The sequence below is a fragment of the Protopterus annectens genome, chromosome 1.part0 (assembly GCF_019279795.1).
Source record: "Protopterus annectens isolate FY-2018-M chromosome 1.part0, PAN1.0, whole genome shotgun sequence".
Lineage (NCBI taxonomy): Eukaryota > Metazoa > Chordata > Ceratodontiformes > Protopteridae > Protopterus > Protopterus annectens.
The window spans coordinates 424,544,684-424,570,146 of NC_056725.1; the positions used below are offsets into that span (position 1 = coordinate 424,544,684).

Consider the following 25,463-nt stretch of genomic DNA (forward strand, 5'->3'; position numbering starts at 1 on the left):
TACCATATAGGTGGTAATCCATTAAGTACGGAAGAAGTAATTAGGGACCTGGGGACCCAAGTTGATAGCAATCTCTCATTTGACAACCACGTGGCCAAAGTGGTTAGAAAAACATTTTATATAGCCCACCTAATCATGAATGGATTCACATCTAGATCAGGGGAAGTCATCGTGCCTCTTTAATCATCTCTCATCAGGCCCATAATGGAGTACAATGCCCCTTTTGGGATGTACCTTACCAGACACCTGCAGCAACTGGAAAGACCCCAAAAGTACCTCACCAAGAGGATCAAAGGGCTCAAACAGATGCCATATGCTGCCCGGTTAAAGAAACTCCAGCTCTACTCAGTGGCATACCGCCTGCTCAGAGGCGATCTGTGCCTGACGTATAAAGCCATGTCCAACCCGGAATTAATGGACATGCTGCACCTCAGAAAATCCAAATCCCATACGCGCTCGAGAGACTTAAACCTAAGCACTGAAATAAATAGGACATACTGGAGGGACAGATTCATAACCCAGAGGCTCCCTTCACTCTGGAATAAAATCCCAGTCCAGGTTAGGCAGAGTCCCTCATTGACTCTCTTCAAGAGGAATCTTGATGAGTGGATGGGAGATGGTAGGTTTACCCCGGGTATCACTTCTGTGTCAGTTAGACAGAGGCACAGTATACTTAACCTCGAAAAAGGGCATAGCAAAATTCATTTAAAATGAGTGGCGAAAGCCAAACACACTCTGGCTAGGCTTATAAATGCCCTAGGGCAGATAGCCTAGTATGAACCTATGAACCCTAAGGCTTGTAGTATTTGCCTTGCAGATAGTAAGGTTTTTGTGACCACTTGTTTGAAGTAGGTTGTCAAATGAATTTGTTTCTCTGGCGTAAGGAAAGCCATCTGGGTAGTTGTATTCAAGCTTTCCCCCAGGAATATAATTTGTTGACAGGGTACCAGTTGTGATTTCTTTTCGTTTATGGTGTACCCCAGACAAGTTAGCACCCTTTGTACAAAGACCAGATGATTCAAAAGTATGTCCTGGCTTTCTGCCTGAATTAGACAATCGTCCAGGTATGGGTATATTTGAATATTTCTTTGCCTGCAAAATGAAATGACTGGAGCTTGGCACTTTCTGAATACCCTGGGCGCAATAGATAAGCCAAAGGGCAGTGCAGAGAACTGAACGTACGTATCTTCTGCAAGATTCCCTGATTGGGATTGTGTAGGTATGCTTCCTTTAAATCTAGTGTTGCCAACCAGGCGTCTTCACCAGTTGCTCCCTATGCTAAGCAAAGAGTCAGCATCTTGAATTTTGGAATCACCAAAAAGGTGTTTAGAGTAGACAGGTCCAGGATAGGATGCCATGAATTGTCTTTTCTGGGTACCAGGAAAAGTCTCTAGTAGAAACCTTGTCCCTTTTCCTCTTCTGGTACCAACTGAATAGCCCTCATGCTTAAGAGAGAAAGTACTTGCTTTTGGGCCTCTGTCCACCGATTTGGGGTAGATCTGGCCACCCGCTTGGTATTTGTAACATGTGGAAGTGAAATCTGTATCCCTGGGACAGTATATTTAAAACCCATTTGTCCTGGGTAACGAGTTCCCAGTTCTTTGCATGAAGAGCAATCTTTCCCCCCAAAGGGGCAGTCAGTTCAGAACATGCTTGGCAGTTTTAAAAAGAAGTCATTGAGACAGTTTACTATAGTAGGAAGTTTTACTACCGCCACATTTGGAAGTGGAGGCCCCCCACTGCTTAGTCTTGTGCGTACCCTGGGACTGAAGCCTGGGAGCTCTGCTGCATCTGGGTTTGGACTGAGAAGGTCTGGAAGAGGCAGGAAAGGAGCAATCCTTGGAAGGCCAATGCCTACTAAACCTTGGAGGTTATACTTGTAAAAAATCTTTAACAGTTTGCATAGATTTAGCTTTTTCCTCCATTTTTCTAAGAACTTCTTCTGTCTTGTTGCCAAACAGGCAGTCCTGGTTTAAGGGAGCATCCAGTAATTTCACTTTAACATGATCTGGCAAGGATTGCTGCTTAAGCCAATGATTGCCTTTCAAGTACAGACCCAGTTACAGCAGTCCTGCAAGATGCCTCTAGTTAATCAAAACCACATTGCAAAGTATGTCTTCCAACTTGTTCAGCTGAAGCAGTAAATCCTGTAAATCCTTATTTTCAGCACAATCAGGAATCAAAATCATTTTCTGTTTAAGCAATCCAATAATATGCTGCTAATACTTTAACGTATGAAACTGGCAGTTTAAGGCCCTAATGGCCAAAGTTGCAGAAGTGTATACCTTCTTACCCCATCTATCCACCACCCTGGAGTCTCTATCAGAGGGGGTAAAATTTTTGGCAGTAGTAGCTTTAATGCCCATAGGTCCCTGTGAAATGGTCTCATGATCCTCAGCAGGATTTTTAAAAAGGAACTTGAGAGAGTCAGGGACCCTGTAATATCAGATTTTTTGGGAGCAGGAGGTAAGAGTCAGGGGCCAAGCTAGATTCCGAAAAGGATTCATCAACAATGAATAGTACAGGAGGTATGGCTTAAAAGCCTGTGCTGGGGCAAATCCCTAAGCCACTTTTTAGAATCAGAGAAATCCTGACTTTCCCAACGAAAATGCTCCCTTAGGGTATGCAAGATTTCACCAAAAGAAAATTCCTCTGAGGGGGATGCAGAGGGAATAGAGTCCTCAGCATCAGAATCCTCATAGGTAGATAAGGGTAAATCCTGGTCATCAGAGGAACCAGAAAATTCAGACTCCTGGTCAGAAGCATCATAAGCAAACTCAGTCCTAGGTCTCTTAGAGGGGGAAGGTTGGCTTCCCCTGATTCAAGTAATAAGGTCTTCAACCATTCTTATTTGCCTTTTAGGCACAGAGGCCTGGCCATGCGGTCTGGGCATCAGTTTTCTAGGCATGGTTCGAGTTTTAGGTCTTGAAGAAGATGGCGTTGGTTTAATATGCATGTCAGTAGGCCAGAATACACCCTCAGAAGCCGGTGCCTGCACAGTGGCGCTGGACCCATTCAAGGTAGAGACATCCGCAGGTTCCACAGTTGACTCATCTCGCGGCATACCGGACTCCAAATGGGTCTCAGTAGAGGCCTGCAAATCTGAAGTAGCGGGTATCAAGGGCTGCTAAAGTGCCTCACTGAGTACTGGCGAACTGGCGACTGGCTTAGAAGCATCGTCGGCAGCTTTGGACCTTGGCGGCCTGTCTCTATCTTTGCGTTTTTTCAGAATGTCAGTAGTCGGATGGCTTACCGAAGACATATCGGGATAATTGAACCGAGCACCAACATATTTAGAAGCATAAATATACAGACAACGGATAGTTCGTGGTTTAAATAAGGCACAAAACTGACAGCTAGGTACGTCGTGGTCAGGGCCTTGGCAAGGAATACAGTATGAATAAAAATCTTTGAGGTATTTGCTTTCCACAAGTAATGCATTTATTTACTTTTACTGACATCGGTTTAGAGCAAGAAAAAGTTTCCCCAACGGGGTACTTAGCTTTTAGTTGAAGACTTTGGTTCTGAAACTCAGAAACGAAAATTTCAGGAGTTGGCTGATGGGCACTTGCGAACTGCTTCGGCTTCAAGCACCGCACGGCAAGAAAGACTGATGTAATGGTGTTAGCTGCATGTTTTATATCCCTGATGACCTGACGTCACGGAAGAAGGGACAGCAACCCATGCAGGACCCAAGACTTTGTTAATCAGGCCGACTGAGGGCTACTGCAAGCAGATAACCCAAATGCGATGACTGCAATAGTGAAACACGAAGAACATCTGGGACCAGTATCGAAGGTTTCAAGATGCTCGGAGCCAAGGAAGACTGAGCCGTAGAGGCAGATTTATGCTCCGAAGACAACTTGGGGACCTTTGATTTCCCAGGCCTGCCCTACTCACCCGATGGTGAGGAGGGAACCGAGTGGGATCTCTGTCTTTAGTAGGAGAGGTTGAGACCTCCATTGCTGAAAAGGCCTCTGAGAAGGGAGACTTGAGTAACCCTTTCAGAATTGTTTATTTTTGTGCTCATTAAGAGTGCATTGGCTGAAACTCTGACAAATATCACACCAGGGCTGCACCAAAAGGTGGGACACTCCTAAACAGTATACACACTCACTGTGAGAATCACTATTAGGTAACTTGCCATTACATGAAGCACAATGCTTAAAACCTGAAGTACCCTTCTTATCAGACATCGTGATAGACAGACACCACAGGCCAACCATACAATCTAACTATAACAAAGTCAAACACCGTTCAAAGAGAGTCACAAACATAGTAATACAGTGACATGTAAAGAGAAAGCACCACCTCAGTAAAAAAACAAAGATAATAGGTTAAACAGGAAAGACAATACCAGCTATGGTATTGAAGAAATACCACAAGGGTAAGGGAGGAAAGGCCATACCAACAATGGTACTTGAAAAATAACCAAGGGGTAGAAGAGAGGGAAAAAACAAGGTTAGACAGAAGAAAAAAAACACTAGAAATACTACTAGCTCAATAAAATATGAAGATATCAAAAATTTCACACAATTATCAAATAAAGTTCCACTTAGCTGAGAGCTCGGCTGAAACGCGGCTTTACAGCTACGTGGCAAACGAGATCGGCGTTAACAGGGAGAAGGGCATTCTGGGTAGAGACTTAGCTTAAGAGTTTATTTGGCTGGCGTGAGCTTGGTAAAAAGGCCGACTCTGCTCCGAGGGTTCGGAATCGAACCCATCAGTGATGAATGGAAAGAAGATCAACATCAGATCCACATTTTCCCACTCCTCTGGTTCCTTGAAAAGGACCGTTGAGTAGAAAAATGTATGCCCACTGCAGAAAGGGGTTTTCCACCCTTTTCACACCTGGATGACGTTTCACGGAATTTAGGGCCAAAAAGGGATAATCCATCATAGGGGGGCATTGATGAATGAAGACTTGAATGGCTCTGCAAATTCACACAAGCGCATCCAGGCGAGTCTCCTTATGGCTACGCCAGATCATGCTTCTCCAGTCGTGCCTTTGTCTGCATGTGCTAAAAGCCTCATGGACAAATTGGATACAAGCACTACGGTGGCTAACTGAGAAGCAATCTTGTCTTGGATTTCATCAGATATGGCTCCTGCCAGGGTATCTGATAACTCCTTCAGATCCCTCTGGAGTCTGAAGTGTGCCACAAAATTCAAAGACCTCAAAGCAAAGGTCGATGAAGCGTACACCCGCTTTCCAAAGCTATTAATCACCAGAGACTCTCCACTAGGAGGATGGATAGGGGTACTTTCCTCTGCCAGTTCCATTTTGTGGCCGCTGCTATCACCATGGCATCTAACCTTAATCCCTTTGCCCAAAACTGATGGTTCTCTAGTGCAGTTAATAGTCTGTCTGGCCTCTTTGGGATAGGTTCTATGGTGTCAGCAGCCTTCCACACCCGCTGTGAGATCAACTTAATGAGGTCATCAGCAAGAGGAATAACCCAAGAGGTAGATGGTTGAGTGCCAAAGGCCTGCAGGTACACCTATTCCTCTGAAGAGGACTTTTTGGATGTCCAGCCACCCCTCTAAGGATTTTCCAGGGATGACTGTGGGGAACCCTCCCCTTCATCAACATCAGTGTCCTCTGTGATGGGTTCCTCAAAATCAGTGTCCTCTGTGATGGGTTCCTCCACGGAATCTAAGTGTTTCCTCTTATACTTCCTCTTCTGAGCAATCTCCTCAGTGGGATGATCTGGGGAGGTATCAGAAGAGGACAACACAACAGTTGTCTCCTGTGGCTTCAGCACTTGCTTTCCAAGTGTAGGGACTAGAGGAAGCTCTGGATGAGAGGAAGTATCAGGAAACTGCTGACTGGGAAGGGGCCAACTGGATGCCCACAATGGACAGGGCCCTCTCAATGATTGGAAGGGAGCCCGGAACAGAGAAAGACTGCCTCGTAACCATGGTCACAGAGAAAGACTGCCTCGTAACCATGGTCACTCCCCACTCTGAAGAAGCCACCCCCGAAGTCAAAGCTAGGGTAGAGCTGATGCGTGCCAAAACCCTGAGGTGCAGAGATGGCTCTGAAAACACTAGAGACCCACCCCTCGGAACTGACAGCACAGCCATGACCCTCGACAGATCTTTGGAGACAGAACTGAAGAACTCAGGGTAGAAACTGGTACCGGAGATTCAGATCTTATCAGAACAGAAACACTTGATGCCAGGAAACTCAGAGCTGGAATCTCCAAGACCTCAGAGGAGGTTAGAGAAGGAAGAGTTGGAGGGGTCACAAAAGGGGTTTTGGCACCCAAAGTGGCTGGAACTGAGGACACATCTGCCAGTCCCCTTGCCACAAGGAGCTCATCTATCAGCTTTAACACATCCATTTCTGTCAGGCTCTTGGTGGAATGAATTGACTGGATAGAGGGGGATTTTGGTCTCTCTAAACAGAGGATAAGTAACTGACCAGCAAAGGGATCTATGAATGGAGAGTACCTGGTCCTAGGTCTATCCAAGAATGAAAATTCTGTGTATTCAGCAGGAACCGAAGAGATCAGTGCCGAATGGAAGACTGTAGCAAGGCTGACTGTTCCATGGGGTGATCTAATAGCTGTGCCGATAACTTTGGCACCAATGCAGAAGTCACTTTTGGTGCAGAGCTCAGCACCAAAATATCCTTTACAAAGACTGTCGGTTCCACAGAGGCAGAGGGAACCAAAGTATGTTTTTTGGTCATCAGTGCCAAGGGTGAGGCTGGCACCAAATAACTCCATTTTTTGGTTTGTCTATTTTCGATGATGAGGTTAATGAAGGAGATGAAACATCGGTTTTACTTTTGCCAGAAAAAACAAAACAGATAAGATGCAAACAGAGCCAAAAATAAACCAATACGAAAGAAAAAGAGGTATAGGCTACCTACAATGGCAGAAGAGAGTACCAAAGATATAGAAGGCTACCAAGCAACGTTACACCAACTTTGACTGTAGAAGAAAGTAATGAAAGACAGAACTGCTTTACTACTACTATTTTTTTTTTACTGGAGGAAAAGAGGAAAGAAATTGGAACTACCAACAAAGGCAGTGCGAAATACACCAAAGTGTAAAAGGGAAGGACAAAGAGGAGAAAAAAAAGATTAACGTAGAGAAATGGGTAGTAAAAAACACTATACATACACAGAAAATCTTATTATTACACAACAATTTGAAATAAGAGAAAAAGGGAACTTAACTCAAGAGCAAGTTGGTAACTCGTCTGTCACAGAAGAGACAAATGAGATCTGAGGTAGTTGGAAGATAAGCATTCTGGATAGGACTTGAGCTCGAGAGTTTGAGATACTCACGGGCTATAGTAATGGCCAAGTCGGTTCCTATGTTCGGAACCAAACCCACAGGTCAAGGAATAAATGAAGACTGACATCATGAGATGCGTTTTAGATCTTGCAAAGCATTATACTTTTCCTGTAGGGACTTGAACAAATGACAGCAGCAGCACCAAACAAACGCTTGTCATCTAGAGGAGCATCCATCAACTTACAGCCTTAATATCAGGCAAAAGCTAAAGCCGAAGCCAGGAAAATCTTTTCGCCATGCAGCCAAAAGCAGCAGCCCTAGAGAAGGAGTCTGCTGCATTATAGCTGCATTTAATAGAGTGGCGAGCCACCTGAGAAGTTCCTAACAAGGAGAGAGTAGAAGTCTTCCCCCTCAGAGTCAGGAAGGTCAGAAATAACCTGACAAATCTGAGAAGATCCAAAGTAAATCTTATCACATGGATCTGACAATGGTCAGCCCCTAAAAGTAAGGGTAGTTAAGGTATAAACCTTCTTACCCAATCTTTCCATAGACTGTCTATCAGAAGGAAGCAACTTTGTAGAAGGCAATAACTTTGATGGCTTGTCAGATGCCACAAACACCACAGAAGGGTCAGCAGATGGGCACTTATAAAAGGAACTTGCAATCATCAGGCACCTTAAAAAAACTATCAGGTTTTTTGGAGAGCAGGGGGATGAGAATCACAAGCCTGATATGCAGTAGAAAAGGCAGCCAGGACAGGAGGCACAGCAGGTGGTCTAGGAGAGTCCATTTGCAAAATCTTGTAATACCCCTTCTGAACATCAGACACTGGGCACAATTCCCATTTGAAAAATTCCATCTTTCTGGAAACTATCCCCAAAGGAAATCTCCTCAAAAGGACTGCCAGGACTAGTGGACTCCTGTTCCTCAGAACCACAGTCTAAGGGAGAAGGAATCTGGGAAGAACAGGCAATTGATTCCTCCTCCAAAGAAGAATCTTGTTCCCTAGGCCACTTAAGACCAAGGTGGAGCTGGAACAAACTCCTTGAGGAGGCTTCAAAGCCATAAAGGCACTAAACAAACCTTCAGTGAAATCCTGCCATTCACTCAGAGGGGTCATATGAGCAAGAGAAACATGTTTGTTTTTTTTTTGTTTTTTCTTTAAAGGGATGTCAGCCTTGTAAAACGTAGAAGGCTCAGACCCCGCACTACACATTACAAATTGTAGCTGGTAACTCCTCTATAACCAAAATTTGAGCAACATCCCTAGGCCCTTCGGTAGTATCAACTGTGGTTCCCCCTGAACACCCAAAGCAAATGTCTACAAGGTCTCAAGGGGTGTGAATGAAGCTGGATTCAATGCAAGCCTCTATCGGCCACAGCAGAAGAATGCAATCCAGGAGCAGGACGATCTTCCAGGCTTTCACTAGTCTTAAGAGAGACATCCTATGAAGGTGGCACAGCCAAAGAATCAGACCTAGCTTTCTTGGCCTCTATCGCAGACATTTAACCCTGAGAAGGAAGTTCCTGCTATAGCATATTTTGCCAAAAGCCCAAGATGTTTATTTTCTAAATATATGGCCAAAAAGGAAAGCCAACTATTCAGAATCTTTGGAACAAAAGACGGAATAGAACACGATGTATGGTCGTAGGAAGCACCTAGACCAAAACACTGCTCATGACCGTCTTTATGGGGGATTTGTCTCCCACATTATTTATCCTTTCTGGATGACATGAACCCCCTCAAGCAATAAAAACGGAAAAATGATGTGAACAAACCCCAACTGAGTACTTACCCAAAAACGGCCAGGTGAACCAGAAAAAGCGAGCGCTCAAACACACAATCAAAGATGGCATTCAGACTGGCAGCAAAGAAGTTCTAAGGACGGTATGTTCGAATAACACCTTTATACACTATACGGGGAGCATAAGTGTAACACATGGCATGCCCTTAGCAACCTAAAGGCTTTGTTTTATTGGTTGGATGGTGGGCTGCCCTTGGCAAGGGATCTCTTGGCAAGGGATCTCTATTGTAAGGAATACTGAAACAGTGAAATGGAAGGGCATCAGTCTAATAAATGTCTGAACCTACCTCCCCAACAGCACTTTTTCTATGGCTCGTCTGTTAACATATTTGATCAACTGAATCTGGTTTCTTGGCACTTGTGACCATCTCTCAATGCCTTATAAAGGCAGAAAAGGAGAAGGGGATTGGGGTAGAACCGGGCTTAGGATAGGGAATGGGCAGCAAGGATGAGTCATGGCTGACCTCTTGGAAGGTCTCAGCCCCAAGAACCTCCAACATCTCTGTGATTCTGCCATTTTTTCCATGTGTTTAGCCTTTTCCCCTTTGCCACATCTGGTGGCTTCCTGTCTAGAGATAGAGGCAGACAAGTCTTAGATGGGAAATTCCTGCTGTACCCAAAATACAGTTGTCTGAAAAGTTTGCATAACAGATTGGGTAGTTCTAATCTTCTTCTCCTGTTTATTCTAAGCTTCTTAAGCAGGGAAGTCTGAAAAGAAATCTTTGCATTATGGGGCATTAAGGATCCCTGACTGCACACTGTCTTGGTGGGGGATAGGGGTCCTCAGTCATGCCTCCTAATTATGGATAACTGTGCTGCTGCCCTGTACAATGCATCCACAATGTCATAGCTACATTGCTTGGGGAGTGTTTGGTAACTTGGTAAGAAAAATCGCAATCTTTGATCCTCATCACCTTAGCTCAAACAGGGTAGCTTGGTAATGTGGGACTTTCAGTTTAAAGGTCTGAAACAGAGTAATGGATATACACTTTTTTCCTCAACTCCATCTACAACTCCACTCTAACCATTTGGGATGAGACTCCTGTTGGAACGCAGAAGGCTGGAAAAGACTGCTTGCGTTTTTCCCTTGCTAGAATCCAGAGGTATCACACTCGGATCAGCTAAAGGATTTCTATAAAAGGTACCTATGAGAGTCCATGACCCTACAGAACCTGTCAAGTCTTCCGAGGAGCATGGGGAATGAAGCCAAGCTCCAGAGATGCATTTTCAAAGGGATCTTCCAGTACCACTAGCACTGGGAAGGACAGCTCGTGGCCTAAATTCAGAGAGAAGCATAAAAGGCCCTGTACCCTTATTTGGCTCCAGAGTACTCCTTGAAACTCATTCTGAGGAGATTATCCCCAGTGAAGTCTTCTGGTGGGTAGGCAGAAGACAAGGTGCTATCAGTATCAGAGTAACACCGCGCCTGACTAACCTGCCAACAAAAGCCAGCTCATTAGCCTCAGAAGAATTAGATTCTACCTTACCGGGGACCCAAGCCTTCTCTTTTTAGAAGTGACTCCTACACCAGTGGCATATTTGGATCAGACCTTATAGTGATCTTGCTGTTCTTCTGTTGGATGAAATCCTTATGATGCATTTGAAATCTGTCTTAACAGAACAGCAGCGAAGGCATGCTGAGATGCACCTGCTTCAGCACCATGTCTACTATGCTGAGAGATAGCTGGTTCTGATGCCTCAGGTAGCAAACAAAGTTACAGAGGTCCCAGGGATCCTCCACAAAGAATTCTACTGATGTGTCCTTCCCCCTCACAAACCAAAATGCAGCCCTCTTTGACCAAACGTTCTCCAGCTATCAAGGGTGCATTGGCGACACTGGTCTGGAAGAACATGCCTGACATCAAAGACATGTGCACCTGCAGATGCATTACACTGTGGGCTTTGGTCACAACAGGTTTTGTAGTCTAGAGCTGTGAAAGTATCTCACTCATACAGAATAGATAGACCACTTCTACCTCTTCTGAAAGTAGCGTTCTGAAGGCAAGCTCCCCAAGATCTTAGTTGACACCACCAGCGTTCAAGTTTGCATTCCCTTCTTGTCAGTAAACTCCTGGAGAGAATGTTAACAACTGCCTGTCCTTTATGTAAACAATGTATAGTGGGGAGAAGAATCCACATTGTGCTCTAGCCCGATGCAAAAAAAAGACACTTATGATAATCCTCGTGTGGTATCTGCTTACCACAGGCAAGACAATTATTGACCTCAACCGCACTCTATTCTGAGCTAAAATCTGAGTCGGACATAATTTTGGACAAAAGAAAGAAATACTATGGGATACTTGTCAGCTCCATTTTCTGGATGGCTGACAGATAACACTCGCTGCTGGGGTACAACAACCAATGCAACTGCATAGCAAGAAATATGTGAAGATGATGCTGGCTGAAGCACCCATTATGCTACCAACCCTCCTTGCACCACGAAGGGGACACTGTCTGAAGATCTGGGGAAGGGAATCACTTTGGAAGACCTACCTGCATGGCCTGATATCCCAAGAGTGAGGACTGCAACAAGGATTTCTGTTTGACAAACAGCTAAATGGTGGTCACTACTTGGTTGTCCAAAAGGCAATCAAGATTGCATGCAACTCAAGTAGATTTCCTTCTAGAAAGGGCACGGAGGCCATATCAGAGACTGCAAAGTCATCCCTAATGAATTAACTGGATCCAAAACATGAAACACTGGTGGCCACAAACAGAAGCAGCCAGTAGTTAGAGAAGTCTTTAAGGTCAGAGACTAAGATGGAAGTTGACTAGTGAAAATAAAGGAGTTCAAAGAAATACAGGCTGTAGCATCTCAGAAGAGAAGGAGCTAGGTGTACTTTAAGAGGAATGGCAGCATCTCAAAATGGCATGTATGAAAACGGAAACAAATATTTGATAAAGTCAGGTATCGAAATCAGGTGCAAGATGCAAACCCATCATTACCCACACCTAGCCGTGGGTTACTGCTTAAATACCTAATACCTATCTTGAACCAAAAATACCATAACATTAGCTTGAAACAAACAAGCGGTTTAATGACTAAAGGTTTTAAGCTATTTTTAAAACTATGAATAACCACTGAAATGATCACACAGATTTCAGTAAACAGTCTGCAACTTGCTTCAAACAAATTTGATTAACTTACATTCTTCCACACTGGCTGAGGCTGCAGGCTGGTCTGTAGAAATTTGCTGGATGGATTTAACAGTCTGTGTGCTCTGAGAAGTATTGCTGCTGTCACTACTTGTTTCCTCACAAAACAAATCTGACTGGCCACTGGTGCTGGAGCTAGGGAGTGTGTCTTCTTCATCTGGCTGTTTCTTTTGAAAATCTATTCACACAAAAAGAAAGCAGAATGTAAACACATCTTCCCTGCTAGAAAGTTCCTTAACATCAGACAAGAGAAACAATGACAAATGATACACACACACACTGCTTTAGATGTGCAGTCTATCTTTTGAGACCCATTATCTAATTTTGTGCTTGCAATCCACTGCAAGGTAAAATGCTTTAATTATCTAGCAAGGAGAGCAAAACAATAATAATTTACATTAATAAAATACTAAATGGAACATACATTTTTAACTTGGACCTGGAAACCTTTCTTCACCTATTAGAAAAGAACAAAAACTGAGACCCTTCCTCTACAGAAAAGGGCAGCCTCTTCCTAACCTTAATCCACACTGGCCAAACATATTTAGAAATAATTTAAAATTAATAAACTGCTTACAGTTACTCACCCAGCAAACCGAAGCCAACTTGCACTCTTCAAACAGCTGCAAGATGACCTGTAAATTCCCTGGTAAAAGCTGAAAACTGCAGAAAAAAAATCTATAAATGTATCCTACATCCAAATGAAACTAAACTAATGCTGTTTTCACTTCCAACTTAATATCAGTGAATAAAAATTAAAACTGAGTTAGTACAAAATATAAAACTACTGGGAGTAACAGATTAAGAGTCTATCAGAACATCTAATGTGCAGTTCAAAAAGCTAATAAACTGTGAGTTCTCTATAAAGTGAAACATTTCTAACAGAATATGCATGCAAGACTATAGCTCAGATGTACCTACCTCCTAGTCTCCTGTATGTCATCAGTTTTCACTGAAACTACAGTCCTCTCAGCTAGCTAAACAAACTGGAGCACTCTTATATTAAAAATGAAAAGTTTTCAAGTAACCACATTAACCAAAACATCACTGTGTGGCACTTCACCACCCCAACTGTCTCAAGCCATCTAACCTGGAAGCTTTTTCTCATATTAAGACTCCCCACGACAACATCTACACCCCAGACAGATGCCCTAACCATCAGCCATTTACTGAACTGGTGTACACAGCCCCATAAACTGCATTCCTTAACCCACCACCTAGTAGTGCCTCAAAAATGTAAAAATCATAATGGTGACTGTCTATACTCTGACACACACTGGAAGTTTATTCCAGAAGTGACCGATATGTTGGGATATGAATGATCACGCCACACACTATAAAATGATGCTGAATGTTGTACTAATGTGAATTTTACACAATACATATACGACATTGTCCTGTTCGATTCTCAGCTAGAGCGTCTTCTGTGTGGAGATGTGTGAATGGGTGTACCTTCGTTGAAGGCTGTGCATCAGGGCTGGCAACTCGGCAAGTAAAAATCTACTGCCAATCATTAGCGGACCGGAGTTCCGCTGTGGCGACCCCTAACCGGGAAAAGCCGAAAGACACAACAACAACATATACTATGTTTAGCAGATGTACCAGAGATTAACAGTAAATATTAAAGTGTATGTAAAGTACAGCTGTGTACATTTACCACAAATGTAGATGTTAGTGTGTATTCACTGTTGCAGTCATTACATTTGGGTAATCCTGCTGGCAGGTTGCCCTCAGTCGGCCTGAATATAAAAGTCTTGGGTCCTCCGTCAGTTGCTGTCTCCTCTTCCATGACATCAGGGGTATAAAACATGCAGCTGCCGCCATTCAGTTTTTCTTGCCCCAGATGTCAGGTGCCCCCCAAAATTGGGAGCAAAAAAAAAAAAAAAAAAAAAAACTGTATATATATATATATATATATATATATATATATATAAATAAAAATAAAAATAAACAGCACTATATGTAAATGCACTTTTAGCAACATAAACTTTACCTTCATCTAAAAGCAAACACACCACAAAGGCTTTAGAATACAGTGAAGGAAAGAGAAGTTATAGAAAAGGGGGATGGCGGGTGGGTAACCCGGACTGCAACAGTGAATACACTCAGACATTCACATTTATGTTAAGTGTACACAACTGCACTATGTTCTTCGTGTTTCACTGCTGCAGTCATTACATTTGGGTGGAATCCCAAAGCTATGGATGGGAGGATGGAACTAAATAGCATTAGGAGCGGCAATGAGGCCCTGCAGAACTGCAGTGGCAAAGCCTGCCCTGAATTTGGAGAAGAGAGGCAAATGATAATGCTTTGTGAAGGTATGAACAGAGCTCCAAGTAGCAGCTTATAGAACTGTCTTTGGTTGGAACTCCTCTGAGAAAGGCTGCTGAGGTAGAAACAGCCCTGGTGGAATGTGACCGGATTCCCTTGGGTACAGGTTTACCAAGGTGCAAGTAGCAGAAACGAATGCAGTGGCTTATCCACTTAGAAATAGTCTGCTTTGATATAGCCTTCCCCTCTGATCCTGAAGGAAATGCCACCACTAGTTGCTCAGACTTCCTTAGAGATTTGGTCCTGTTTAAGTAGAATCTTGTCTGTGTTATGTCCAATGAATGCAGAATCCACTCCCCCTTGTTCTGCGGACTTGGGTAAAATGTTGGCAGGTGAATTGTTTGGTTAAGAGCCACACTGACTACCACCTTAGGCATAAAGGAAGGACTGGTCCTGAGGGACACCCTGTCCGGGTAAAATGTAATAAAAGGCTCCACAGCCATTAGAGCCTGTAGCTCTGAAACCCTTCTTGCTGAAGTGATTGCCAAGAGGAAAGCTGTTTTCCAAGATAAAAATTTTAAAACCGCAGTAACTGCTGGTTCAAAAGGAGGCAGGGTGAGATTTTCCAGCACAAAATTGAGGTCCCATGCAGGAGTTGGTGAGCTTCTGGGAGGCCTTAAATTTTTGGTCCCTCTAAGATACTGTCTTACCAGAGGATGAGAAAAGAGGGGAGGCTCCATGTTGTAATGAACTAAGATGGCAGAGGCATGGATTTTTATTGAAGAAAAGATAGGCCCTTGTTAAGCATATCAGTCAAGTATTGTAAAATCTGAGGGATATTTGGTTTTGCTGTGTCCGTTCCTTGTGCTTGGTTCCAAGCACAGAATCTCTCCCATTTATCAGCTTAAGATTTTCTAGTGCTAGGCCTTCTGGCTTCCAAAATGACATCAGTCACAGATTTACTGAGAGGTGGTGTTTGAATAATTAAATGATGCCATGCTGCAAGGTTCAGAGTTTGGAGCAGTGTGTGAAGAATTTGATTGTTCTGATGAGGTAGTAGGAGTTATTTGAGGCAAGTACCAAGGAGGGAGTTGACACATTCCTGACAATTGGGTACCAGTGCTGGTGAGGCCAGTCCGGAGCAATCAGGATCATTTTTGGTTTTTCCGGTCTGACTTTTAGTAAGACCTTGGAGAGAAGAGGCAGAGGGGGAAAGGCATAGACTGATAGGGCGTCCACATTCCATGCTTGTCTGTGATAAGTCCTTGTGCAGAATTTGTCCAGTTGACAATTTTGGGGAGAAGCAAATAGATCTATGTCTGGGCTCCCCCATTTCTGTGTTACCATGCTCAAGATTTGTGGATCCAGTTTCCACTTGTGCGGGTCCATAAGACTTCTGCTTAGGTCGTCTGCCAGAGTGTTTTGTTTTCCTGGCAGGAATTGAGCTTGAAGATGTAATTGGTAAATCAAAGCTGTGTTCCACAATGCCATGGCTAGTCTGCAAAAGGGGTAGGAATGTGTACCCCCCCTGCTTGTTTATGTACCACATAACCATGGTGTTGTCTATTAGTAGTTGTCCTGGATGAAGTAAGTCCTTGACGGCTGTCAGAGCATTCTGAACAGCTAGCATCTCTTTCTGGTTGATATGCAGATGCATTTGTTTTGGCTCCATATGCCCTGAATGCATCTCCCCCGCCAGGTGGGCCCCCCAAGCATAGTCTGATGCGTCTGTAGTTAGGGTTTGGGTGGCAGGGGGGGTAGAGTGAATGACCGTCCCTTGTTTTGGTGACATGTCTCTGCCCACCAAAGAAACTCCTGTTGTAGGCAGGGAATGAGAGGAATCATTGTTTCCAGACTGTGACAATGTTGACTCCGTAAACTTTTTAGGTACCATTGAAGTTTCCTCATATGCAGTCTTGAATATGGAATTAGTAGAACGCAAGATGCCATGAACCCCAAAGCCTGCAGAATTTGTCTTGCAGATAACTGGGTTTTTGTTGCCATCTGTTTGAAGTATGTTGTCAGTTGCCTTTGTTTGTCTGGCGTAAGGTAAGCCATCTGGGCAGTTGTATTCAAGCTTGCACCCAGGAATGTAATTATTTGAGAGGGTACCAGTTGGAATTTCTTTTCGTTTATTGCGTACCCTAGGCATGTTAGAAGCCTTTTTACAAACGCCAGATATTGAAGAAGAATGTCCTTGTTCTCTGCTTGAATGAGAGTCGTCCAGGTAAGGATAAATTTGTATGCTTGTCTGCAAAATGCAATTACTGGTACCAGGCACTTTGTAAAGACCCTGGGTGCAGTAGATAAGTGAAAGGGCAGTGCAGAGAATTGGTAATGCAAAAAACCTGCCTTGAAGCGGAGACATCTTCTGCACGATTCCATTATTGGGATATGCAGGTATTCCTTTAAGTCTAGTCACTAACCAAGCATTCCTGCCCAGCATAGGCAGTAGCTGTTGCAAAGTCAGCATTTTGAATTTTGGAATGTCCAGGTATGTGTTCAAATTCGATAAGTCCAGTATTGGACGCCAGGCATGGTCTTTTCTGGGTACCAGGAAAAGTCTTGAATAAAAACCTTCTCCTTTTGCCTGTTCTGGTACTGGTTAAATAGCCCCCATATCCATGAGGGACGTAACTTGTTTCTGAGCCTCTGTCCATTCATTTTGTGGCAGATCTGGCCAACCGTTTGGAATTGGCAAAGTATGGAAATGAAATCTGTACCCCTGGGATACTATGTTTAATACTCATTTGTCCTGGGTAATTAACTGCCAATTTTGAGCATGAAGTGCTAATTTTCCCCCCAAGGGGGCTGCCAAAAGATAAGTGCTTGGTGAAGGTAGAGGGAAGTCATTGAGACTGCTTACTGTAGGGTTGTGCTTTGTTTCCTCCAGATTTGGAGGTGGAGGCACCCCATTGCTTTGATCTGTAAGAGCCCTGTGACTGGTATCTACAGCCTTTTGAGTGCCTGGATTTGCCTTGAGAGGCTCTGCTGGACACAGGAAAGGACCAATTTTTAGTAGGCCAGTGCCTACTGAACCTGGGTGGCTGCACTTGTAAGAAATATTTTACAGTTTGCATAGACTTAGCTTTGTCTTCCATTTTCTTTAAAACCTCTTCTGCCTTATTACCAGATAGAGTATCTTGCTGTAAAGGGGCATCCAACAATTTAGCTTTAACATGATCAGGCAGATTTTGCTCCTTGAGCCAGGCATGCCTTCTAAATCACAGATCCAGTAACTGCGGCCCTGCAAGAGGCCTCCAAGGAATCAAAACCACATTGCAAAGTATGCTTTCCAACCCGTTCTGCTGCAAGCAATAATTCCTGTAATTCTTTATTTTCCACACAATCAGAAATCAACATCATTTTCTGTTTCAATAAGCCCGTAACATGCTGTTGATATTTAAGCATATGAAACTGGCAGTTTAAGGCCCTAACTGCCAAGGTTGCAGACATATAAACCTTCTTTCCCCATCTATCTAGCACCCTGGAATCTCTATCAGAGGAGGTAGGATTTTTGGCTGTAGAGGCCTTAACACCTTTGGGACCCTGTGAGATAGTCTCATGATTAGCAGCAGGATTTTTGAATAGAAATATGTGGGAGTCAGGAACCCTTTAATACCAGTCTGGCTTACTAGGAGCTGGAGGTAGGGAATCAGGAGCCTTGCTTGATTCCAAAAACACATCAACAATGTCCAATACAGGAGATATTGCCAAAGGCCTATGCTGAGGAAGAAGGAAATCCCTAAGCCTCTTTTTTAATTCAGAGAAATCCTGACTCTCCCAATGAAAATGTTCCCTTAAAGTATGCAAGGTTTCTCCAAAAGAATAATCCTCAGGAGGAGATGCAGATGGGATGGATTCTTCTGCATCTGAATCCTCATAAGGTGGAATAGAAAATCCCTGATCAGAAGAGGAATCAAAAGAAATGGAAACCTGATCTGAAGATTCATAATCAGTGTCTTGCCTAGGCCTCTTAGCGGGGGGGTTGGGAACCCCTGATCAAGGTAATTAAGTCCTCAGCCATTTTGAACATCTGATTTTTAGGCATAGGGGCCTGAGCACGTGGCTCATGCGTAATTTTTTTAGACTTAGAAGTTGATTTTGTTTTGAAACTGGCGTTGGATTTATGTAAAGATGTTGAGGCCTGAAAACACCCTCAGAAGCCGGTGCCTGCTGAGCGGCTCCGGACCCATCCGAGGGAGAGACATCCACGGGTTCAATACTCTGAGAACCTCTTGGCATACTGGACTCCGCATGGGTCTCGGTAGAGGCTTGCGACTCAAAAGTAGCGGGTATCAGGGGCTGCAAAAGCGCCCGAGTACTGGCAAACCAGCGACTGGCTTAGGAGAAGCTTAGTCTGTTTTGGACCTCAACGGTCTGTCTTTTTCTTGGCGTTTTTTGAGAACTCCGGTAGTCGGATTGCTAACTGACGACATTTCAGGGTAAATAAATCTGGATCCAAAATATTTTGAAGCAAAAATATGCAGACGCTTAATGTAGTGCGTTGGTTAAATCTAGCACAAAACCGACAGCAAGACACGTTATGATCTGGGCCTAGGCAAGGAATACAGTACAAATGAAAATCCTTATGAGGTATTTGCTTCCCACAAGTAATGCAATTATTAACTTTTATTGACATCGGTAAGGAGCAAGAAAAAGTTTCCCCAATGGGGTACTTAGCTTTAGTTGAAGACTTTGGTTCTGAAACTCGAATGCGAAAATTTCAGGAGTCTGCTGACTGGCACTTGCGAACTGCTTCGGGCATCTCGCGGCAAGAAAGACTGAATAAAATGGCGTCGACTGCATGTTTTATACCCCTGATGACCTGACGTCATGGAAGAGGAGACCGCAACCGACGCAGGACCCAAGAGTTTGATATTCAGGCCAACTGATGGCAACCTGCCAGCAGGATTACCCAAATGTAATGACTGCAACAGTGAAACAAGAAGAACATCACAATAATCACCAGTTAAGTTATACAATCTCGTGTGCCAACACATTTTTGTTAGCTCAAATATATGTAATGTGGTGCTTTTCTCCATGAGCATCTGCAAAAAAGGGTCTTTGTCCAGTCAGACTTTCCCAGTAAACAAAGGCTAATAAACAAATAAAAAATAAAATAAATACTACATTTCCATCATGGTTATAGCTTACAGTCACATCTTATGTGCATGCAAATAATGAAGAGCTGCGTGACTGCCTTGGGCTTTTAAACAGAGAATCATGCAAACCTATATAAATAATGGTTCTCATTTGAATTCTCATACTGGAGCTTGCAAGAAATAAGTGAAAAGAAAATCTAAGCAAACAAGCGTACCATAACAGTAGATCTTCAAATGATCATTCCTGCAGTAGCAGAAGCTATATGGCTTATATTCTACACAAAAAAATAAAAAAAATAATCCAAGGGGAATGGAGGGAGTGGCTACTGCAGCAGTAAATTGGAACATTTGAACATGTACCGTTATAGTATGTTTACTTGCACAACTGTACTATGTTCATCATACTGATCACTGCTGCAGCAGCCTAAGCTACATGGGTAATTACCATATCTTATAACAGGGAGGTGGGAGGTAGAAGGGTCCAGGAACCCCTGGAGAAAGTACAGTTGTGTACACTTACCATAAATGTAGATGTTCGAGTGTCTTCACTGTTGCAGTCATCACTGTAGGGTTCTTCCTGCCAGCAGGCAGCCCTCGGTCGGCCAGAACCCCAAAGTCTGGGTCTGGCTTCAGCTGTGTACTCACCCTCCCTGATGTCAGTGCACCAGGGGTACAAAGCTCCCAGCCGACACCATGTTCTCCAGTTTTTCTTGCCCCAGATGTCAGGTGCCCAAAAGTAAAGGCTAAAAGTAAAACAAAAATGTAACATACAACAAACCCCATACCCCGTAGCAAATACACCTCAGAAGAAGGGTGAAGCAGGGAACCACATCAATAAAAGTATAAGAGGGGACAGGAGGGTGGGTAACCCAGACTGAAACAGTGAAGACACTCGAACACCTACATTTATGGTAAGTGTACACAACTGTACTATGTTCATCGTGTTTCACTGTTGCTGCCATCACTGTAGGGTTGAATCCCAAAGCTGAGATAAAGGGTGGTGGTTATAGAGTAGAAGGGGCGGCTAGAAGGCCTTGCAAGACTGCAGAAGCAAAGCCTGCCCTAGACTTAGAATAAAGAGGGAGATTATAGTGCTTCGAGAAAGTATGCACTGAACTCCAAGTTGCAGCTTCCGAAATATCTTTGGTAGGGACTCCCCTGAGAAAGGCAGCTGAAGTAGCAGCAGCTCTGGTAGAGCGAGTCCTAATTTTTCCAGGGATTTGCTTTCCATGATGAGAGTAACAAAATCAGATTCCATGAGCAATCCATTTAGAAATGGTCTGTTTTGAAATAGCGTTGCCTTGGGAATTTGCTGCATAAGAAACAAACAGTTGTTCCGTTTTCCTGATATCCTTGGTTCTGTCCACGTAAAAGCGAAGCTGCCTGTGTACTTTCAAAGAATGCAAGATCCTCTCCCCCCTTATTTTGTGGATTAGGGAAAAAAGTTGGCAGGTGAATAGTTTGGTTTAAAGCCACTTTAGAAACCACTTTAGGCATGAAAGTAGGGTTAAGTCCTCAAAGAAACCCTGTCTTGATGAAAAATAATGTAAGGTTCCACAGCCATGAGCGCTTGCAACTCCGAGATTCTCCTGGCTGAAGTTAAAGCCAGTAGGATAACAGTCTTCCATGAAAAATACTTTATATTGGATGTGGCAGCAGGCTCAAAAGGTGGCAGAGTAAGCTTTTCCAGGACATAATTGAGGTCCCAGGCAGGAATGGGTGGAGTCCTAGGGGGCCTTAAATTCTTTGCTCCTCTGAGATATTGTTTCAGAAGTGGATGTGAAAAAACTGGAGGATCTGTATTATAATGTGCAGAGATAGCTGAGGCATGTATTTTTATGGAAGAAAAAGATAAACCCTTATGCAACATATCTGTTAGGTAATGTAAAATCAATGGAATATTTGGAATGTGAGGATCCGATTCCTGAGCCTGCATCCAGGTGCAAAATCTCTTCCATTTACCTGCATAAGATTTCCTAGTGCTAGGCCTTCTGGCTTCTAAGATGACATCCATAACCTGCTTGGTAAGGGTAGGATTACAGACCCTGAATACGCCAGGCTGAGAGTTTTGATGCGAGTGTGCAGGACCTGGCCCTGATGTTGAGGCAAAAGATTTGGAATCCGAGGTAGAATCCAAGGAGGTTCCTGGGATAGATTTATCAGTGTTGAGTACCAAAATTGTCGAGGCCAATTCGGGGCAAGTAAGATCAGCTTTGGTTTGTCCTGTTTTATTTTTAATAACACCCTTGGCAGAACAGGTAGTGGTGGGAAGGCATACCCAGAGAGGTTCCTCCAACTGAATGAGAGAGCATCCACTTTCCATGATAGCCTGAGATATGTCCTTGTGCAAAAAGTCTGTAACTGGTAGTTGTGGGGAGATGCAAATAGATCGATGTCCGGGCAGCCCCAGGCTTCTGTAATCATCTTGAATATTTGGGTGTCTAGCATCCACTCGTGTGGGTCTGATAGGTTCCTGCTCAGGCTGTCGGCCAGAGTGTTTTGTTTCCCTGGCAGGAATTGAGCTTGTAGATCCACTTTGCAAGCTAGTGCTATGTTCCATAGAGTCATGGCTAGTCTGCAAAGGGGATAGGAATGTGAACCCCCTTGCCTGTTTATGTACCACATAACTGTGGTGTTGTCTGCCTGTATCAGTAGCTGCCCTGGCTGTAAAAGATCCCTGAAAGCCAAGAGGGCATTCTGTACAGCTAACATCTCTTAAATTGATATGTAGATGCTTCTGATCCTCTGTCCAAAAACCTTGCAGGCCTTTCCCCTGCAAGTGGGCTCCCCCCATGCATAATCCGAGGCGTCCGTGGTTATCACTTGGTAGGCTGGAGGTAAACAGAAGGCTTTCCCTTTGTTTTGAAGACATGCCGTGGCCCACCAATGAAATTCCTTTCGCAGGCAAGGCAAGACAGCAATCACCGTTTCCAGACTGTGACAATGCTGGGACCAGTCTTGCATATGGTACGAGTAGGATGCAGGAAGCCATGTAACCCAAAGCCTGCAGGAATTTCCTTGCAGTTAGCGGAGACATTAACGCCACGCTTTTGAAAGTTGAAGCCAGCTGTAGTTGTTTTTCTGGCGTCAGGAATGCCATCTGGGTTGTAGTGTTTAAAAGAGCACCCAGGAAAGTTATCTGTTGAGTGGGTGCCAAATTTGACTTTTTTACGTTCGCAATGAATCCCAGGTACTGGAGTAGATTCTGAACAAATTCCAGGTGCTGGAGTAAGATGTCCTTGCTGTCTGCTTGAATAAGGCAGTCGTCCAGATAAGGGTAAATTTGAATTCCCTTGAGTCTGCAGTAAGCTACTACTAGTGCCAGGCACTTGGTAAAGACCCTGGGCGCACTAGACAAGCCAAAGGGCAGCGCAGGGAATTGGTAATGTTTCGAGACTGCCCTAAACCTGAGGTATCTTCTGCACTCCTGTCTGATAGGAATGTGTAGGTAAGCCTCCTTTAAATCCAATGTCACCATCCATGCATTTTTGCTCAACATTGGCAGGAGCTGCTGCAGAGTAAGCATCTTGAACTTTGGTATCTCCAGGAAAGTATTTAAGACTGACAGATCCAGGATGGGTCTCCCAAGTATTTTACTTTCTGGGAACTAGAAAGAGTCTTGAATAAAAGCCTTGTCCCGTCTCTGAATTTGGAACCAGTTCTATGGCCCTCATAGCCATGAGGGACCTCACCTGTTTTAATGCCTTCGGCCATTGAGTTTTTGGTAGGTCTTGCCATCCGCTTGGTTTTGGTAAGGTGTGAAAGTGGAATTTGTAACCTCTTAAAATTACATCCAGAACCCACTTGTCTTGGGTTATGCAAGTCCAATTTCGGTGAAAAAGAGAAAGTTTTCCTCCCAGAGGATCTTCCAGGAGAGAGGTTCCTGGAGCCATGCAGGGAGAGTCATTGAGCCTGTATCCTATAAGGTTGAGACCTATCTTCTTCATCCCTGGGGGTGGAAGCACTCCACTGTCTAGGTCTATAAGAGGTCTGCGCTTGGGCCCTCCCTCTGGGGCGCCTATATCTACCCCTCTGAGGCCTGTCTGAGCTGGGAAAGGACCAATTTTTAGCTGGCCAATTTCTGCTAAATCTAGGAGACTGAAAGTACAGTTTTGTACCTACCATAAATGTAGATGTTCGAGTGCTAATACAGCTGCAGTCATAACAGATGGGTTTTCCTGCCGTCAGACGGGTCCTCGGTCGGCCGAATTCCAAAGTCTAGGTCCGGCGTCGGATGTCGTCGCTTCTTCCCTGACGTCAGTGCGACAGGGGTATAAAAGAACAAGCCGACGCCATTTTCTTCAGTTTTTCTTGCCCCAGATGTCAGGTGCCCCCAGAAGGAAGGCAAAACATAAATTTATGTAATAATGCAATGCAATATAATCAAAAAACAGCAGTTGCAAGCAAATACACCATAAAAGAATACCCCAATGAGGTTGTATGAGGAGGCGTTAGCCATTAGGCCTGTCCCAAGAGGGGAAGGAGGGAGGGAAACCTGGACTGCAGCTGTATTAGCACTCGAACATCTACATTTATGGTAGGTACAAAACTGTACTATGTTCATCGTGCATACAGCTGCAGTCATAACAGATGGGTAGAATCCCAAAGCTAAAAAAGGGGTGGTAGGCACTAAGTGGAACTAGGAGGAGCCAGGATGCCCTGCAAGACTGCAGTGGCAAAGCCCGCTCTAGATCTGAAGTATAATGGTAGGTGATAGTGCTTGGAGAAAGTATGTACAGAACTCCAAGTGGCTGCTTCCAAAATATCTTTGGTAGGAACCCCCCTGAGGAAAGCTGCAGAGGTAGCTGTGGCTCTTGTGGAGTGAGATCTGATGCCTGTAGTTACAGTTTTACCATGAAAAGAGTAACAAGCGTATGCAGTGGGCTATCCATTTTGAGATTGTCTGTTTGGAAATAGGCTTCCCTTGAGCACCTGTAGCATAGGACACAGAGTTGCTCTGATTTTCTGAAAGGCTTTGTTCTGTCCAAATAACGGAGCTGTCTGTGAATGTCCAAGGAATGTAGTAGTCTCTCCCCTTTGTTTTGTGGATTAGGGTAAAAGGTAGTTAAGTGGATAGCCTGATTCAAGGCTACCCTGGATACTACCTTTGGCATAAAGAAAGGATTGGTTTGTAAGGAAACTCTGTCCTGAAGGAAAATGATGAAAGGCTGCACAGCCATGAGAGCTTGTAGTTCCAAAACCCTGCGTGCTAAGGTGATAGCCAAAAGGAAGGCTGTTTTCCATGACAAATATTGCAGTTCTGTTGAAGCAGCTGGCTCAAAAGGAGGCAGGGTCAGTTTTTCTAGAATGAAATTGAGGTCCCAAGCAGGTACTGGTTGCTTCCTTGGGGGTTTTATATTCTTAGCCCCTCTGAGGAAATGTCTTAAGAGAGGGTGAGAGAATAAAGGAGGATCAGTGTTGTATTCTGCAGAAATGGCTGAGGCATGGATTTTGATGGAGGAGAATGAAAGTCCACTGCTTAGCATCTCAGCTAGGTACTGTAAAATTTGAGGTAAATTCAGTATTCCAGGATTCTGACCCTTTTTCTGATTCCAGGCACAAAACAGTTTCCATTTTGCGGAGTAGGCTTTTCTAGTAGAAGGCCTTCTGGCCTCCAAAATGACATCCTGCACCTCCTTGGAGAGTAGGGTCTGTTGTGAATTTAAGGAATCCTCCATGCGGCTAGATTGAGTGTTTTCAGCTGACTGTGAAGAGTTTTGAAATTGTGCTGAGTCAGTAGAAGAGGCATTAGAGGCAGGATCCATGGTGGGGAATGAGTCAGGCTTCTCAGGAGTGGGTACCAGTGTTGTCTTGGCCAGTCTGGAGCAATGAGAATCATCTTTGGTCTGTCTGCTCTGGCTTTTAATAGCACTTTG

At 44.0% G+C, this 25,463-nt stretch overlaps 1 protein-coding gene across 1 annotated transcript in view; it reads right to left on the reverse strand.

Annotated features, from left to right (window-relative positions):
- ZFAND3 (zinc finger AN1-type containing 3) overlaps positions 1–25,463 on the reverse strand; it is a 1,811,752-nt gene that overhangs the window by 876,165 nt on the left and 910,124 nt on the right. The window contains exon 3 of the mRNA XM_044060318.1: positions 12,204–12,389. Within this exon, the coding sequence (XP_043916253.1) occupies positions 12,204–12,389 (186 nt within the window). The remainder of the gene's footprint in view (positions 1–12,203; positions 12,390–25,463) is intronic.